General features: G+C 42.9%; 1 protein-coding gene across 4 annotated transcripts in view; it reads left to right on the top strand.

Annotated features, from left to right (window-relative positions):
- KDM6A (lysine demethylase 6A) overlaps positions 1 to 13,834 on the top strand; it is a 299,506-nt gene that overhangs the window by 184,954 nt on the left and 100,718 nt on the right. For all 4 annotated transcript variants that reach the window (XM_075912756.1, XM_075912767.1, XM_075912747.1 and 1 more), the window contains exon 8: positions 9,808 to 9,842. In XM_075912756.1, the coding sequence (XP_075768871.1) occupies positions 9,808 to 9,842 (35 nt within the window). The remainder of the gene's footprint in view (positions 1 to 9,807; positions 9,843 to 13,834) is intronic.

Genomic DNA, 13,834 nt, shown 5'->3' with positions numbered 1-13,834 from the left:
AACTGGGGCATATCTAAGTCTTCAGGATTCAACTGCTGTTGGGAACTGTAACAAATCTACCCCAGTCCGATTCTCATCTCACTGTTTAAAGTGTTTGGGTGAAGGGTACTTGAAGCCTAAGTGTCCTATCAGTAGCGGATTTAGGAGAAATTCAATTTAGAAGAATTCTTATAGGTAGCATCTTTGTAGCACCCTTCCCCCCTGACCCGTAGGCCAGTCTCTTGTTACATGGAGATTCAAAAGTGACTTAATTTCAGAGCATACTACTTGTTGGCAGCATCCCCACAGCAGAGAAAGCCACAGAGAAGATATCATTATCTATCTCTGGTACTGCACAAACAGCAAAAAAAGTCCAACACTTTGACTTCTGACCAGAAGAAGCCTTCTTACTCTTTGTGGGTTAGGTGCCCAACAGACTAACTCCAGATGAAGACTGGTACTGAGGTGAATCATAGAATCCTAGGCCTGGAAGAGACTTAGGAAGTCATTGAGACCAGCGCCCTACCCAAACCGGAACCAATCCTAATTAAATCTTTCCAGCCAGGGCTTTGTCAAGCTGGGACTTAAAAACCTCTATGGATGGAAATTCCACCACCTCTCTAGGTAACCCATGCTCAGGGCTCGACAAATAGTGTAATCTACTTGCCCATGGCGAGTAGATTACACCCCGGAAGAGCTGGCGCAGAACGATCTGCGCATTCACAGAGCGCAGAACTGCGTGGCTGGTGAGCGGGGCTCGCTGCTGCTTGGCGAGCCCTGCCCATTCCAGTACTTCACCACCCTCCTAGTGAAATAGTTTTCCCTAATATCCAATCTATACCTCCCCCCACTGCAACTTGAGACCATAGTTCCTTGTTCTGCCATCCATCACTACGAGAACAGTCTCTCTCCATCCTCTTTGGAACCTCCCTTAAGGAAGTTGAAGACTGCTATCAAATCCCCCCCTCACTTCTCTTCTGCAAACTAAATAAGCCCAGATCCCCCAGCCTCTTCTTGTAGGTCATGTGCTCCAGCCCCCTAATCATTTCGGTTGTCCTCCGCTGGACCCTGTCCAATACGTCCACATCCTTTCTGGAGTGGGGGGTCCAGAACTAGATGCAGTACTCCCGATGTGGCCTTACCAGTGCTGAATCAAGGGGAATAATTGCTTCTCTAAATCTGCTGGAAATGGTCCTCTTAATGCACCCTAATATGCCATTCACCTTCTTAGTTACAAGGGCACACTGTTGACTTGTATCCAGCTTCTCATCCATTATAATCCCAGGTCCTTTTCTGCTGAACTGCTACCTAGACAGTCAGTCCCCAGCCTGTAACAATGCTTGGGATTCTTCCATCCCAAGTGCAGGACTCTACACTTGTCCTTGTTGAACCTCATCAGATTTCTTTTGACCCAATCTTCCAATTTGTTTAGGTCACTCTAGACCCTATCCCTACCCTCCAGTGTGTCTACCTCTCCCCCTAGCTAAGTGTCATCCACAAACTTGCTGAGAGTTCAATCCATCCCCTCATCCAGGTCATTAATAAAGATATTGAACAAAACTGTCCTTAGAACCGATCCTTGGGGCACTCTGCTTGAAACCGACCACCAACCTGACATGGAGCCATTGATCACTACCCATTGGGCCCAACAATCTAGTCAGCTTTCTAACCACCTTACAGTGCATTAATCCCATCCATACTTTCTTAACTTGCTGGCAAGAATATTATGGGAGACCATATCAAAAGCCTTGCTAAAGTCAAGTTATATTACATCCACTGACTTTCCCATGTTCACAGAGCTAGTTACCTCATCAGAGAAGCTAATCAGATTGGTCAGGCATGACTTACCTTTGGTGAATCCATGTTGACTATTCCTGATCACTTCCCTTCTTCCAAGTGTTTCAAAACGGATTTCTTGAGGATCCCCTCCATGATTTTTCCAGGGACTGAGGTGAGGCTGACCAGTCTGTAGTTCCTTGGATTGTCCGTCTTCCCTTTTTTAAAGATGGGCACAACATTTGCCTTTTTCCAATAATCTGGGACCTATCTCCACGAGTTTTCAAAGATAATGGCCAAAGGCTCTACAATGACATTTGCCAACTCCTTCAGTACCCTTGGATGCATTAAATCTGGACCCATGGATTTGTGTATGTCTGGCTTTTCTAAATAGTTCTCAACTTGCTCTTTCTCCACAGAGGTCTGCCCACCTCCTTCCTACATTGCGTTGCCTAGTGCAGTAGTTTGGGAGCTGACCTTGTCTGTGAAGAGAGGCAAAAAAAAGTATTTAGTACCGTACTTTAGTGAATACAACCCGTAGGTTATGCAAAGATTTACATTCCCCCCTCCCTCCCCCCGGGCTATACTTGTTCGTGTGTAATACAGGTTTTTTTTACTACTGAAAGGGAGACAAGACTGACTCTTACTTGAGAAAAGCAGCACATTTTAATTTAATAATAGAGGCAGTTATATTACAATACATTAAAATTCATTAGTTTACTGTGCAACTAGTAAAAGAATAAAAACAATTAAGAAAAAGCCGTCTTTGCATTCTCATTCATTCTGATCTCTAGAATCAGCGCCAGCATCCTCCTCCTCAGCGTCTGAGTTCTCAAAACCATCAAAACTCTCGTCATAGTCACTGTCTTTAAAAACATCTGTAAAATCCATAGCCAAGGCTAGGTCGTTCAGAGTATTTTCTCCCTGCGGCTCTGTTTCCATTGTCCTTTGCAAATACCACTGCACACAATTTAAATCGGTTGTGTAGGATTTGCACTTAGACATGTTTAAAATACAAGTTCAAACCACTGAAGGAATAAATGAATGGAAAAGGGATGTGGTTCAAAAGGGTTATATACCAGCGATAAGGGTTGTAACCTATTTAGTTCTTGGCATTATCAGCTGCGGCCCATTAACACTTGGTTACAGGTGCTTTGCATTAACATTACCCGTGGTTCATCTCCCATGGGCTATACTTGTGCACGGGGTATACAAGACTTTTTTTTTACTGAATCAGGGAAAACTGCAGGTAATACATAGGTGCGGGTAATACTCGTGTGCGGGTTATATGCGCTAATTTACGGTACTTCAGCTTTTCCCACATCATCTATCACTAGATTGCGTCCCTGATCCAGTAAGGGCCCCACACCTTCTCTGATCACCCTCTTATTACTAACATGCCTGTAAAAACCTTTCTTGTTACCCTTCGCTTCTCTTGCCAGCTGCAACTCCAGTTGTGCTTTTGCCTTCCTGATTACTTCCCTGCATTCTCATGCAATACATTTATACTCCTCCCTAGTCATGTCCAAGTTTCTATTTCTTATAAGCTTCCTTTTTGTGTTTAAGCTCTCCAAGGATTTCCCTGGTAAACCCATCTGGTCACCTACCATATTTGCTTTTCTTACTGCACATCGGGATGGTTTGTTTCTGTGCCTTCAATAAGGCTTCTTTAAAATACTGCCAGCTCTCCTGGACGCCTTTCCTCTTCATGTTAGCATCCTAAGGGATCCTGCCCATTAGTTCCCTGAGGGAGTCAGTCTGCTTTTCTGAAGTCCAGAATGTGTATTTTGTTGCTCTCCTTTCTTCCTTTTGTCAGGATTCTGAAATCTATCATCTCATGATCACTGCTGCCCACGTTGCCACCTGCATCTACTTCCCCTAGTAGTTTCTCCCTGTTTGTGAACAGCAGGTCAAGCTGTGCATGACCCCTGGTCAGTTCCTTCAGCACTTGTACCAGGAGGTTATCCCCAACATCCTCCAAAAACTTCCTGGATTCCCTGCGTAGTGCTGTATTGATCTCCCAAAGGATGTCAGGGTGATTAAAGTCCCCCATCAGAACCAGGGCCTGTGATCCGGAAGCTTCTCTTAGTAGTTTGAAGAAATCCTCATCTACCTTATCCACCTGATCTGGTGGTCTATAGCAGACGCCAACCACAACATCACTTCTGTTGCTCCCGTCTCTAAACTTACCCCAAAGACACTCAACAGGCTTTTCTCCCTCTATATGCTAATGCTAGGCACCTTCCAGTATCTCTTTGTAATAGTGTAGAGTCATAGATTGCAGCACGTCATGTGGTACTATTGAGACCATTTTCGTTACTAGTACCTTCAGTGACAACCATTTCTATACCAAAGACTCCTGAGGTGCATGCAACAGCCAGAGATCTCCTCCATCCATTGGTATTGGACTCATTGCTGATGCAGTATGAGATGTAGATACGAAGGATGTGAAAAATTAACTGGTTAACTGTCTGTGGTAAGCATCACCTTAAATGGGTAATGCTTACAGGCTCTGATTAACTGCGGGAACTGGAGTAGCTGCCTACCTAGCCACCTGTCCATGGCATTGACTCATACCTCGTAGGTTGCACGCTGGCTCCCCAGGAGTCAGCAGCAGAGCCCACAGCAAAGTTTCCCCGGGAGTGGAGCAAGCAGGGGCTGGCAGCCCTGCTCCCAAGAAGGCTTTGCTGCAGGCTCTGCAGTATATAGCTTATATAAGTTATAGCTTATATAAGCCCGCACCACTGAGATTTGCAGCAGTTACATGGTTACCTATTTAACCAACTTTTTATATCCCTAGTATAGGCTACTCTTACCACGAAGACCTCAGTACTGAGATCTTTCATTTGCATCCACATGTTCGGTGCCACCTGGGACTGAATCTTTGTTGATACTGTCAGGGTATGGAAGCTCTGTTGTGCACTAAGACAGAAGTTTAGTCCTTCCTTTAGGAGGAAACCCGTGGGTGCTTCCTCCAGTACTGTCTGTCTATTCCACTCAGTACGCGTCACTTTGGCATTCCAACTATGCTAATTCATCCTCTTCATCAGAAGTAGCATCTTGCCTTTCAGGATGTTATTACAGAAGCTCTTGTGCATCTCCTTACGCGGGGCAAGGTTTTGACATTGTGTCTATTATAGAAGGAGTCCAGGAATAGGATGCTTTGTATTTGAGTTCTGGTATTGTATCTAATATTAGAGTGATCTTTCTTGAATCTGGGGGCAGAGAAGAAAGTTCATCACTAAAGGTCTCTTAAATAAAGTGATAGAAATGTCCCGTCCCCCCCGCATCTCCCTTCTGTTCTGAAATGTGATTTGTCCTTTTCATATGTGTTCACTTTTTTTTTAATTGTATCCTTTGGTATATATGGCTGTGACTATTTTCTTCCACTGTCTGATCTAAGGAAGTTGGTCTGGCCCACGAAAGCTCATCATCTAATAAACCATCTTGTTAGTCTTTAAAGTGCTACATAGTCCTGTATTTTGTCTTAAATAAAGGTCTACCAAATGCCCATGAAGGTACTGTTCTTCATCTGGTGCTATCACAGATGTTCAGCAGACTGATGTAGTGTCTTTGTTCAGCACTTCTTTTTGATCACTAGATGAGAATGCACTCTTGGAATCATTCTCCCCTGTTCTGAATGATTATTAAATGTAGCAGGAACTTTAAAATAAAAGAAGTGTTCCAGTTGAACTGGTTTGTTACAATACACACGAGCTAGTGGATATTTTAAATTCTGCAGGACTACCTAGAGGGGCTCTGCCGATTTAATGAGACCATCTTAGAACGTGCCAAAAGAATGGAGAAGAGATACCAAGTTACTTCCTAGGCTTATGAGTGTATTTATTCACAGCCAGCTCCAGGAAATTTGATGGTGGCAGCTAATGCAGAAAGCAAGATAAGGGCAATTTAAATATCTTCTGAAGGGCAGAGAAGCAAAAAGCTTGGATTCATTTCAGACAAGTGTTAATTCTTAGGATTGCAGTTAAGAACTGCAAACCAACTAATGGTGAGAGAACATTTGTTTGCCATCATTATGCATGCTGAGTTCTTTGATGGGGAAAGTGATGATAAAATATTGCAGTATTAAATGAAATTTAATAAATATTAAATGAAAAGTTGCAGTTTCCAATATCTTGTATTGTGTGGATCTTCCTAATTTGCTAAATTGTCGTAATTTAGAGGGTATGAGGCATTTCCATGCTCAGTATTAGCCTTGTATAAAATACCAGTGAGGTGAAAAAGTAGGAGTTGAGCTTGGATTATGAGTGGTAGGTGATGCTCCATTTTATAGCTGTACTTGAACTGGAAACTTTGGGGGGTTATATTTGCTGGTGTATAGAGTGATCTTGTCAGCATGTCATGCTTTGAGGAGTGAAGTTGGTTTTCAGCAAGTTAAAGTTGTTTTAATGAGCCACTTTTTTTTTTATAACATTATGTATGAGCATTTCTCTGGTACTATGTCATATTATAAATTAGAACTCAGAATGAGCAACTAGAAAATAATTTAACAAGTCAGTAAGGATAACTGACAGCTGCCATTAGTGACTAACATTTGCTTAGTTTACTATATTGTGTATTTTTGATTTATGGTGCAAAACCTAATTTGTTGGTGAATTTTACCAATGTTGAATATAATGATCGGATACCTTAATTGTGGTGTTTTAGTTTCTACGTTGTTTCCCTTAAAGCCCAATCTGGCATAGTGAATTCCATTTTAAATCTGTCCTTGTGGAAATAAGTCTCAATGCCATAATTATTCTAATTCTCTTATAAAGAACATGCATTTTCTTTGAGCCTTTAAGATGAAGCCTTTGGTGTGTGAGGGAGAGGCTCTAAAAGTGTAAAAGAGCATAAAGTTATTTGTTTAAAAAAATTGTTTCTGTCTTTGGCACCAGATTTCCTAGTGCTGGCTTTGAATAGATATACTTATGTCCCAGGGAGGATACTTGGTATCTCATCTCCTTGCAGTGGGACGGGACTCCGCCTCTCCCCCCCTCCCCCCAGCCTTGCTGAGGAGGTATGGGGGACAGGAATCACCACGCTCTGGGTGAAGTGGGGGTGGGAGGGATGTGGTTAAGCTGCACAGGAGCTTCATAACAAGGGGGGAAACGCTCGTGTGAAGTGGCGAGGGAGTGGGCGAGTGCAGGTCCCCATAGGTGGGGGAGGGGAAATCCCCAGACCCTGTAGTGGGGGGTGGGGAAGGAGAGAATGCTCTGGTTTTGTAGATGCCGGGGAGGGGGAGAAACTTTACCTGTAAAAGGTGGCCTGACTGGAAACATGCAGGGCCCTGTCCCCAGCCAGTAAGTAGAGTGTTTTTTGGCTGTCCCCAACTCTCACTCTGCAGTATCCTGTCCCTGCTCACTGTCCCCAGTGGTGAGTGTGAGGATCATGTCCCTCCTCTCTCTCTGCCACTCCTTTTCCATGGGGGGGGGGGGGGGGGAAGGGAAGCTCCTTCCTGCCACTTCCCAGCAACCAAACCCTGACCTTGCTTTAAATTAGGGTAAGAGGAAGCTGCCTATGAAATTTAGCGGCCCTATTTGTTACCATTCTTGCACAAAGAGATGGACAAACAGACATTTCTAGTCTAAAATAAATATATATATATATTTTTCTCAGTAGCACTTAGTTGCTGTAGAACAGTGGTTCTCAAACTGATCTGTGGCCTCCTTCCATGTGGTCCACGGCTCAAGTTCAGCCCCCTTCCTTACCCCTGTAGCAGGGATCCCACGCTGGCACTCCAGCTTCACCCTTCCTCCCCTGTGGGCTTGGAGCACCAGTGCCAGCTTCCCAGGGAGGCGAGGGGGGAGAGAACCCTGAGCCTTGCTGCTCCCATTGGCCGGAATCTGACCAATGGGAGCAGCAGGAGGCCATGCCTGGGTGCGGCACAGGGCACGAAGGCAGGTAAGTGTCCAGACCTTCAGCCTCCCTGTCTCTCTCTCTCTCTCTCTCTCTCTCACTGCTGAGATCCCAGACCCCAACCTGCTCCTGCTTCCTTCCCCCTGGCCAGACACCCTTTCCTGAGTCCACTCCTGCACCCTCTCTCCTGGCCATATACTGCACCTTCCCCTGCTCTTTCCCTCTCCCTGTGACCAAACACTCTACTCCCAGTCTGCTCCAGCATTCTACCTTCCATCCAGAACTCAACCCCTTCTTCCCCCCATCCCTCTTTCTGGCAGCCCTGTCCCACATACTGAACCCCCCCACCCCAATTTTTGTCCCAACTCCAGAGCCTGGAGGGGAGGGGTCCACAAAATCCACTAACCTTGGAACCCCAGAAAAGTAAATCTGGCCTATGGGAAGCCCTGAACCTGTCTTCCATATCCCTCCCACAATGGGTGTGGCACACTGGAGGAATGAAGTGTCTCAGTTGGGGGCCACATCAGTGAAGGTTGGGATGGTTGTTTGTTTTTTTGCTTCTCATTTGTGTGGTCCCTAATTGATTTTTCTGTGGGTCAGTGTTCCCTAACCCAAAAAAGGTTCCCCACCCCTGCCATAAATAAAGGAAACATGGGAACCTTTTGTGTTGGACATGAATTAAAATTTTACTTGGTTTATCAAACTTCATTTTAAATAAATATGAGAGAGTTAAAGTGTTTAGTCTGTTTAATAATTTAATATTTCCTTTCTTATTGGTTAAATTAAACCATTCTCCCTAGCTGCAGAATTAGCAAAATGGCTCAGGCATACGTATGTAATTGATTAGCAGCTGGTGGTCCACGGAAAGGTTTGCATTGAGCCTGGTGGGCCACAGGCCAAAAATTTTGAGAACCACTGCAGTAGACGGAGGAGGAGTAATTGAAATTTATTTTTGATGAAAATAATAGTTGTCTGCAAATCAAAATAGTTTTATGGGATGAAATTTGTTTTGGTTTTCTTGGATGGTAGATAATTATCCTCTGAAACATTTATGTGAAAATTTACAAAACCTAAAATAGCTTATTCATAAACATATAGAGTAAATCTTTAAAATACCACAAACGAACCAGCCAAACACTTAGCCATTCAGCTGTCGGCAGTTGGGGGATGGTTGGTATGTTGTTGTGGTGGTGATAGAGAGTTACAATTCCCTTAGAGGTGGGAAACCTTTATTCGGTCAGGGGCCGCTGACCTGCAGAAAAATCAGTCGGGACCCACACACACACAAGTGGAAGCAGAAGAAAAAAATCCTCACTGACATGGCCCTGGAAAGCCACTCCGCATATCCCCCTCATACACCAGAGCCTAAGGGGGCTCAGCCAAGTAGATTTTGTGTGCTCCAGCTGCATGGAGGGGGCTGGAGCACTGGAGGAGCACCAGTGTGGGCCTCCCCAGTGCTGGGAAGAGGGAGCGGGGGGCTGAGTCTCGGGGGCAGTCAATTGTCTATAGTTTTGTGGCCCTGTGCGAAAATGACCTTTTTATGCTAGACTGTCTCCTGATGTAACTGATGTTGCATGTTAATGGAAATTTGAAACTTCCAGATTTCCCAAGACAAATAAGTTTTAGCTATTTGAGATACTATGTCTTTAAAATCAAATTCAGTTGCTAAATCAGGGCCTTTGAGAATAGGTGAATGCACTAAATATCTAGGAGTAGAGAAAAAGATTGTATGTGTCTGCATTGGAGAGAATGTGTATGTTATAGGGTATTTAACATTTTTTTCCCCTGATCTCTGACTTATCCAGTCAGCTCCAGCAGTAATCTGATAAAAGCAGAAAAATTGCATTTGCTTGTGTCTGGCTTACATACTAAATATAGTGCTGTTATGCATCTTTCTCATGAGAAATAGGTAGCCAACTTGTGTTTTTGTTAAGTTTAGTGTAATTTCAGTAAGGTTTATAGTACCTGATTTACAAATTCAAGTTTAGGTTTTTGCTTTGTTATTGGAGCACTCTTTCATAGTCCATCAATGCTAATGTCAGATTTGAAATCACTGATATACATTCTTTGGAAGTAAACTGTAACTCGGTGCATTTCTTACATTATAGAAGTATTTAATATTTAACTATTTAATTTCTATTGGATGTCTGTTTTTATTACAAATAATTATTTTACTTTTCCACTTTTTTACAGTTCAGTTTCACATTGCCCACTTATATGAAATCCAGGTAAGTGTTAAGCTTCTTATGATTTTGATGAAATTCAGTCAATGTCCTTTATAATCAGTTTGTGAAATCCAGCCCACTAGTGTCACTTTTTTGTGAATGAAAATTAGGAATGTACAATACAATGTGAAGTTTGCATCAATTTACATTAATTAAGAAAATAATTATAAGGGGCAAACAGCTCAGGAAATGTAAGTCATTGTGGTAAGTTTGAAATGTTGCACATGTAAGAACTTGGCTAGCCATATTCGGTGTGTATGCTCTGTCAGTTATTTTCAGGGAAGAACTAAATTTGAATTATTGGCTAAAATTTCTTTGTGAAATTTAAATTGACTTTCGATTCAGTGGATCCTAAAACAGTTGCCAGATGCTCTAAGACTCCATATTTGTGAACACACAGACATAAAGAAACCTATAAATAAGGTTACTGCCAGATAAGATCACAGTAATCATCTGCAAGCCTATAAAGATATTCTGTTCTCAGTTCTTGGCTAAATTCTACCTTCAGAGTTTCCTCAGTAAGCTTTTGTTAAGGTATGGACAGCTTATCCACCAATTTGAATGAAGATACTAGAATGCAAATAAATGTAATACATTAGCTATTAAGTATATCTTTAATATATGAGGCAGAGGATGCTGCCAGTGCCCCCTCAGAAGGGTGAGGAGGCAGTAGTGTAGGACATTTGGCAGATGCTGCCATAATTAACAATGAAGGACAAACCTAGCCTAATTTTGCCCTCTCCTCTCCCCCTCCCCCCACAAATTTGGACTCTAGGTGTGTCAGCTTAATTACAAAGTTTGGAAACCACTGATGAAATTGTTTGTTTGTTTAGAATGTAAATCTGCATTCTATCTATGCAACTTCAAATCAGCTCCTACCATGATAGACTCCCTTCTGCACAAGGCTGAAAATACTATCATGATGGAAGGTTGATTAGGCCTAACTGAGTGGCACTGTAGCCCTGCAGATTAGGTTACAACATTACTGTCACAAATTTTGCCCAGTCATCACTGTCAATAACTGCCTCTTTTCAGCAAGGCTGAAATTACCATGTAAGTGCTGGGGCAGAACGAGTGGAGCAGTGGGACCAAACCTGAGTGGTAGTGGTGCTGGTGCTGCTTTGTATGGCAGATGTAGATGTAGATCAACAATTATAATTTTACATGTAGGTGGCTAAGACAGATAATTACCTCGAGTATGGTAGTTTGAGTTTTTGCTCTGAAGGCCAGGAGATTGTTGTTCCATCATTGGGTTGATGGCATTAGTAGTCATTTCTCATTTAACAAAGTGAACTGTGTGAATTCTGGCATCTTCCACTCCTGAGTAGTACTATGGCGCTATGACCCCATGCACCAGAGCACAAAGCCTGGAGCAGAGAGTTGGGGCCAGTGCCACAACATAGGAGCTACTGCTGTGGCATGAGTGTAGGATGGGCTCTCTCTCCAACTCCTGTGACCCATTAGAACCTTATCGTGACTCCATCATTTAGGACATGGGTGGGAAACCTAAAGCCCAGGGGCTGGATGCAGCCCCTGGCTGCCTTAATCCAGCCCCTGAGGCTTGGGGCTCCCCCTCCCAGCCCGTACTGGGGAGCCTGCACTTGTACTCCAGCCACCTGCTGCCCACCACAGAGCTGGAACACACAAAATCTACTAGTCTGGGGCCCCCCAAGGCTCTGGGGTACGAGGGAAATGTGGTGAGTGTCTTTATGCTTCTTATCTCGCTGAGGCCTTTTATATGTAGCAAGAGCCCTGTATAGGGTTACCAGGTATCCAGTTTTGAATCGGATAGTCCAGTATTTGAGCTTTCTGTTTGGGAAACAAATTGAGGAAAATATAAACGAGAAAATATAAGTGTCTAGTATTTTCTAAATAAGATGTAATGTAGATGGTGATGTAATGACAAGTGTGTTCGGTATTTTTGTTGAAACCATCTGGCAACCCTAGCCCTGCATAGCAGTTGGACCCAGCGTGAAGGGGGACTGTTTGAGCCCCCGTGGGGCTCTTGCTACATTTAAAAGGCAGAGGTGCAACGGGAATAGCAAGTGCCCCCCTTATTAACTAATACTCGATTAGCTGATTATTTGAAATTTAACATCTCTATCCTATAGTGAAAAATGTTTGTTTTTCATTCTCCCAGGACACCTGTTTTGTGGCAGTTGAATGTCTTTTTCAGCAACCCTGCCTACTTTAGTTTTCATATTAAAATAACCAGAATTTGAGCTGATAATTAAGAAATAGCCATTTAACAAAAATTGCAGTGGAGTTTTAGCAGTTTAACTCATATCAAGAGGAATATACACTACATGTTTATTGATTCTACTCTTAATATGTGTAAACTAAAATGCATATATGGAAGATTATAGGCTTGAGAAAACTGCTATAGCCCAAGAAAGGTGGAAATTTCCATAAAAATGTGTCCCTCTATATTGGTGTACAGTATTTTAGCTAAATGGTATACATGTATATCATTGTTTTTTATCAACATGACTAGAGACAATATTGAAAATGAAAAATGCAGTATTCTCTTGTGCCAAAATTAACTAAAATTTATAATTTATACATGTTGCAACTTTTAAATAATATTATTGTAATACATTTAAAAATGTAATTTTATATATGCAGTTTTATTGTATAAAATGCTGATGTTATGATTTAAGACAAGTTACTTTCAAAGCTTAGAGAGAGTTCCTCTATACAGTATATTGTTTAAATGGCACCCTGAAATGGCATAAATACTTAGTTGGGACCATGGAATAGATTAATAGTGCTGCACTGAGCGAGTAAGCAATGTATAAATGACACACTTGGTGTTGTAAGCCTGCTTTCACTAAACTGGTTTAATTTTTAGAATAAATATTTTTATTTTTATTTCTAAAATATCCTGGTATATCAAGTATCAATTTAAAAAGGGGAGGAGGGAGTTTGAGACCTTTTCTGATGTTGAATAACACCTTGATCGGAGCGATTCCACTGATTTCAGTGGGATGTTTGTGGAGTAGGGTATTGAACTTGAGTAAAAACACAAAATCTAACAAAATAGTGAAATAGAAATTTCAACTATAGTTTGAATGCCAATAAAATGCTGCTTAACTTCCTCCCTAGAACGGATTACCTATTTTACAGTTCTTCGCTCAGTGCCTGGATGCTTATGTTCTAGAATAGTGGTTCTCAAAGTTTTTGGTCCGTGGACCACCAGTTATTAATGGAAACTCGCCAGCTAGAGAGAGTGGTTTAATTTAACCAATAAGAAAGAGAATATTAATTTAAATGATTAAACAGACTAAGCACTTTAACTTTCTCATGTTAGTTTATCAAACTTCATTTTAAATAAAGTAAAATTTTAATTTATGTCCAACAAAAAAGATTCCCATGTTTGTTTTCTTTATGGCAGGGGCAGGGAACCCTTTTTGGGTTGGGGGACCCTAAGCCACAGAAAAAATCAGTTGGGGACCACACAAGTGAAAAGCTCAAAAAAAAACCAACCCAACCACCACCACTTCAGCACTTCACTCCTCTGGTGCTCCAGCCCCATCAGGGGAGGGACATGGAAGACTGAGGTTCAGAGCTTCCCATAGGCCAGAATTACTCTTTGGGATTCCCAGGGGTAGTGGATTTCGTGGACTTCCCCTAGGCTCTGGTGTTGGAACAAAAATGGGAGGGAGAGGGTCAATGTTCAGGATAGGGCTTGCCAGCAAGAGGGCTAGGGTGCAATCTGGATGGGAGGTAGAGTGCAGGAGCAGGCTGCGAGTGGGGTGTTTGGCCGGAAGTGGGGGGGGGGAGAGGTAAGAGCAAGGGAAGGGGGCAGTGTGTGGCCAGGAGAGAGGGTGCAGCAAGGGAAGGTGCAGTGTGTGGCCAGGAGAGAGGGTGCAGAAGTGGACTAGGGGATAGGGTGTCTGGCCAGGGAGGAGGAAGCAGGAGCAGGCTGGGGTCTGGGATCTTGGCAGTGTGGTCTCACTGCTGCCGGGGAAAGGGGGGACTGAGCTTGAGTTGTG

This window comes from Pelodiscus sinensis, chromosome 1 (assembly GCF_049634645.1).
Source record: "Pelodiscus sinensis isolate JC-2024 chromosome 1, ASM4963464v1, whole genome shotgun sequence".
In the NCBI taxonomy this organism is placed as follows: domain Eukaryota; kingdom Metazoa; phylum Chordata; order Testudines; family Trionychidae; genus Pelodiscus; species Pelodiscus sinensis.
The sequence above is the reverse complement of the archived record's forward strand: the minus strand, read 5'-3'. Positions and strand labels throughout refer to the sequence as shown.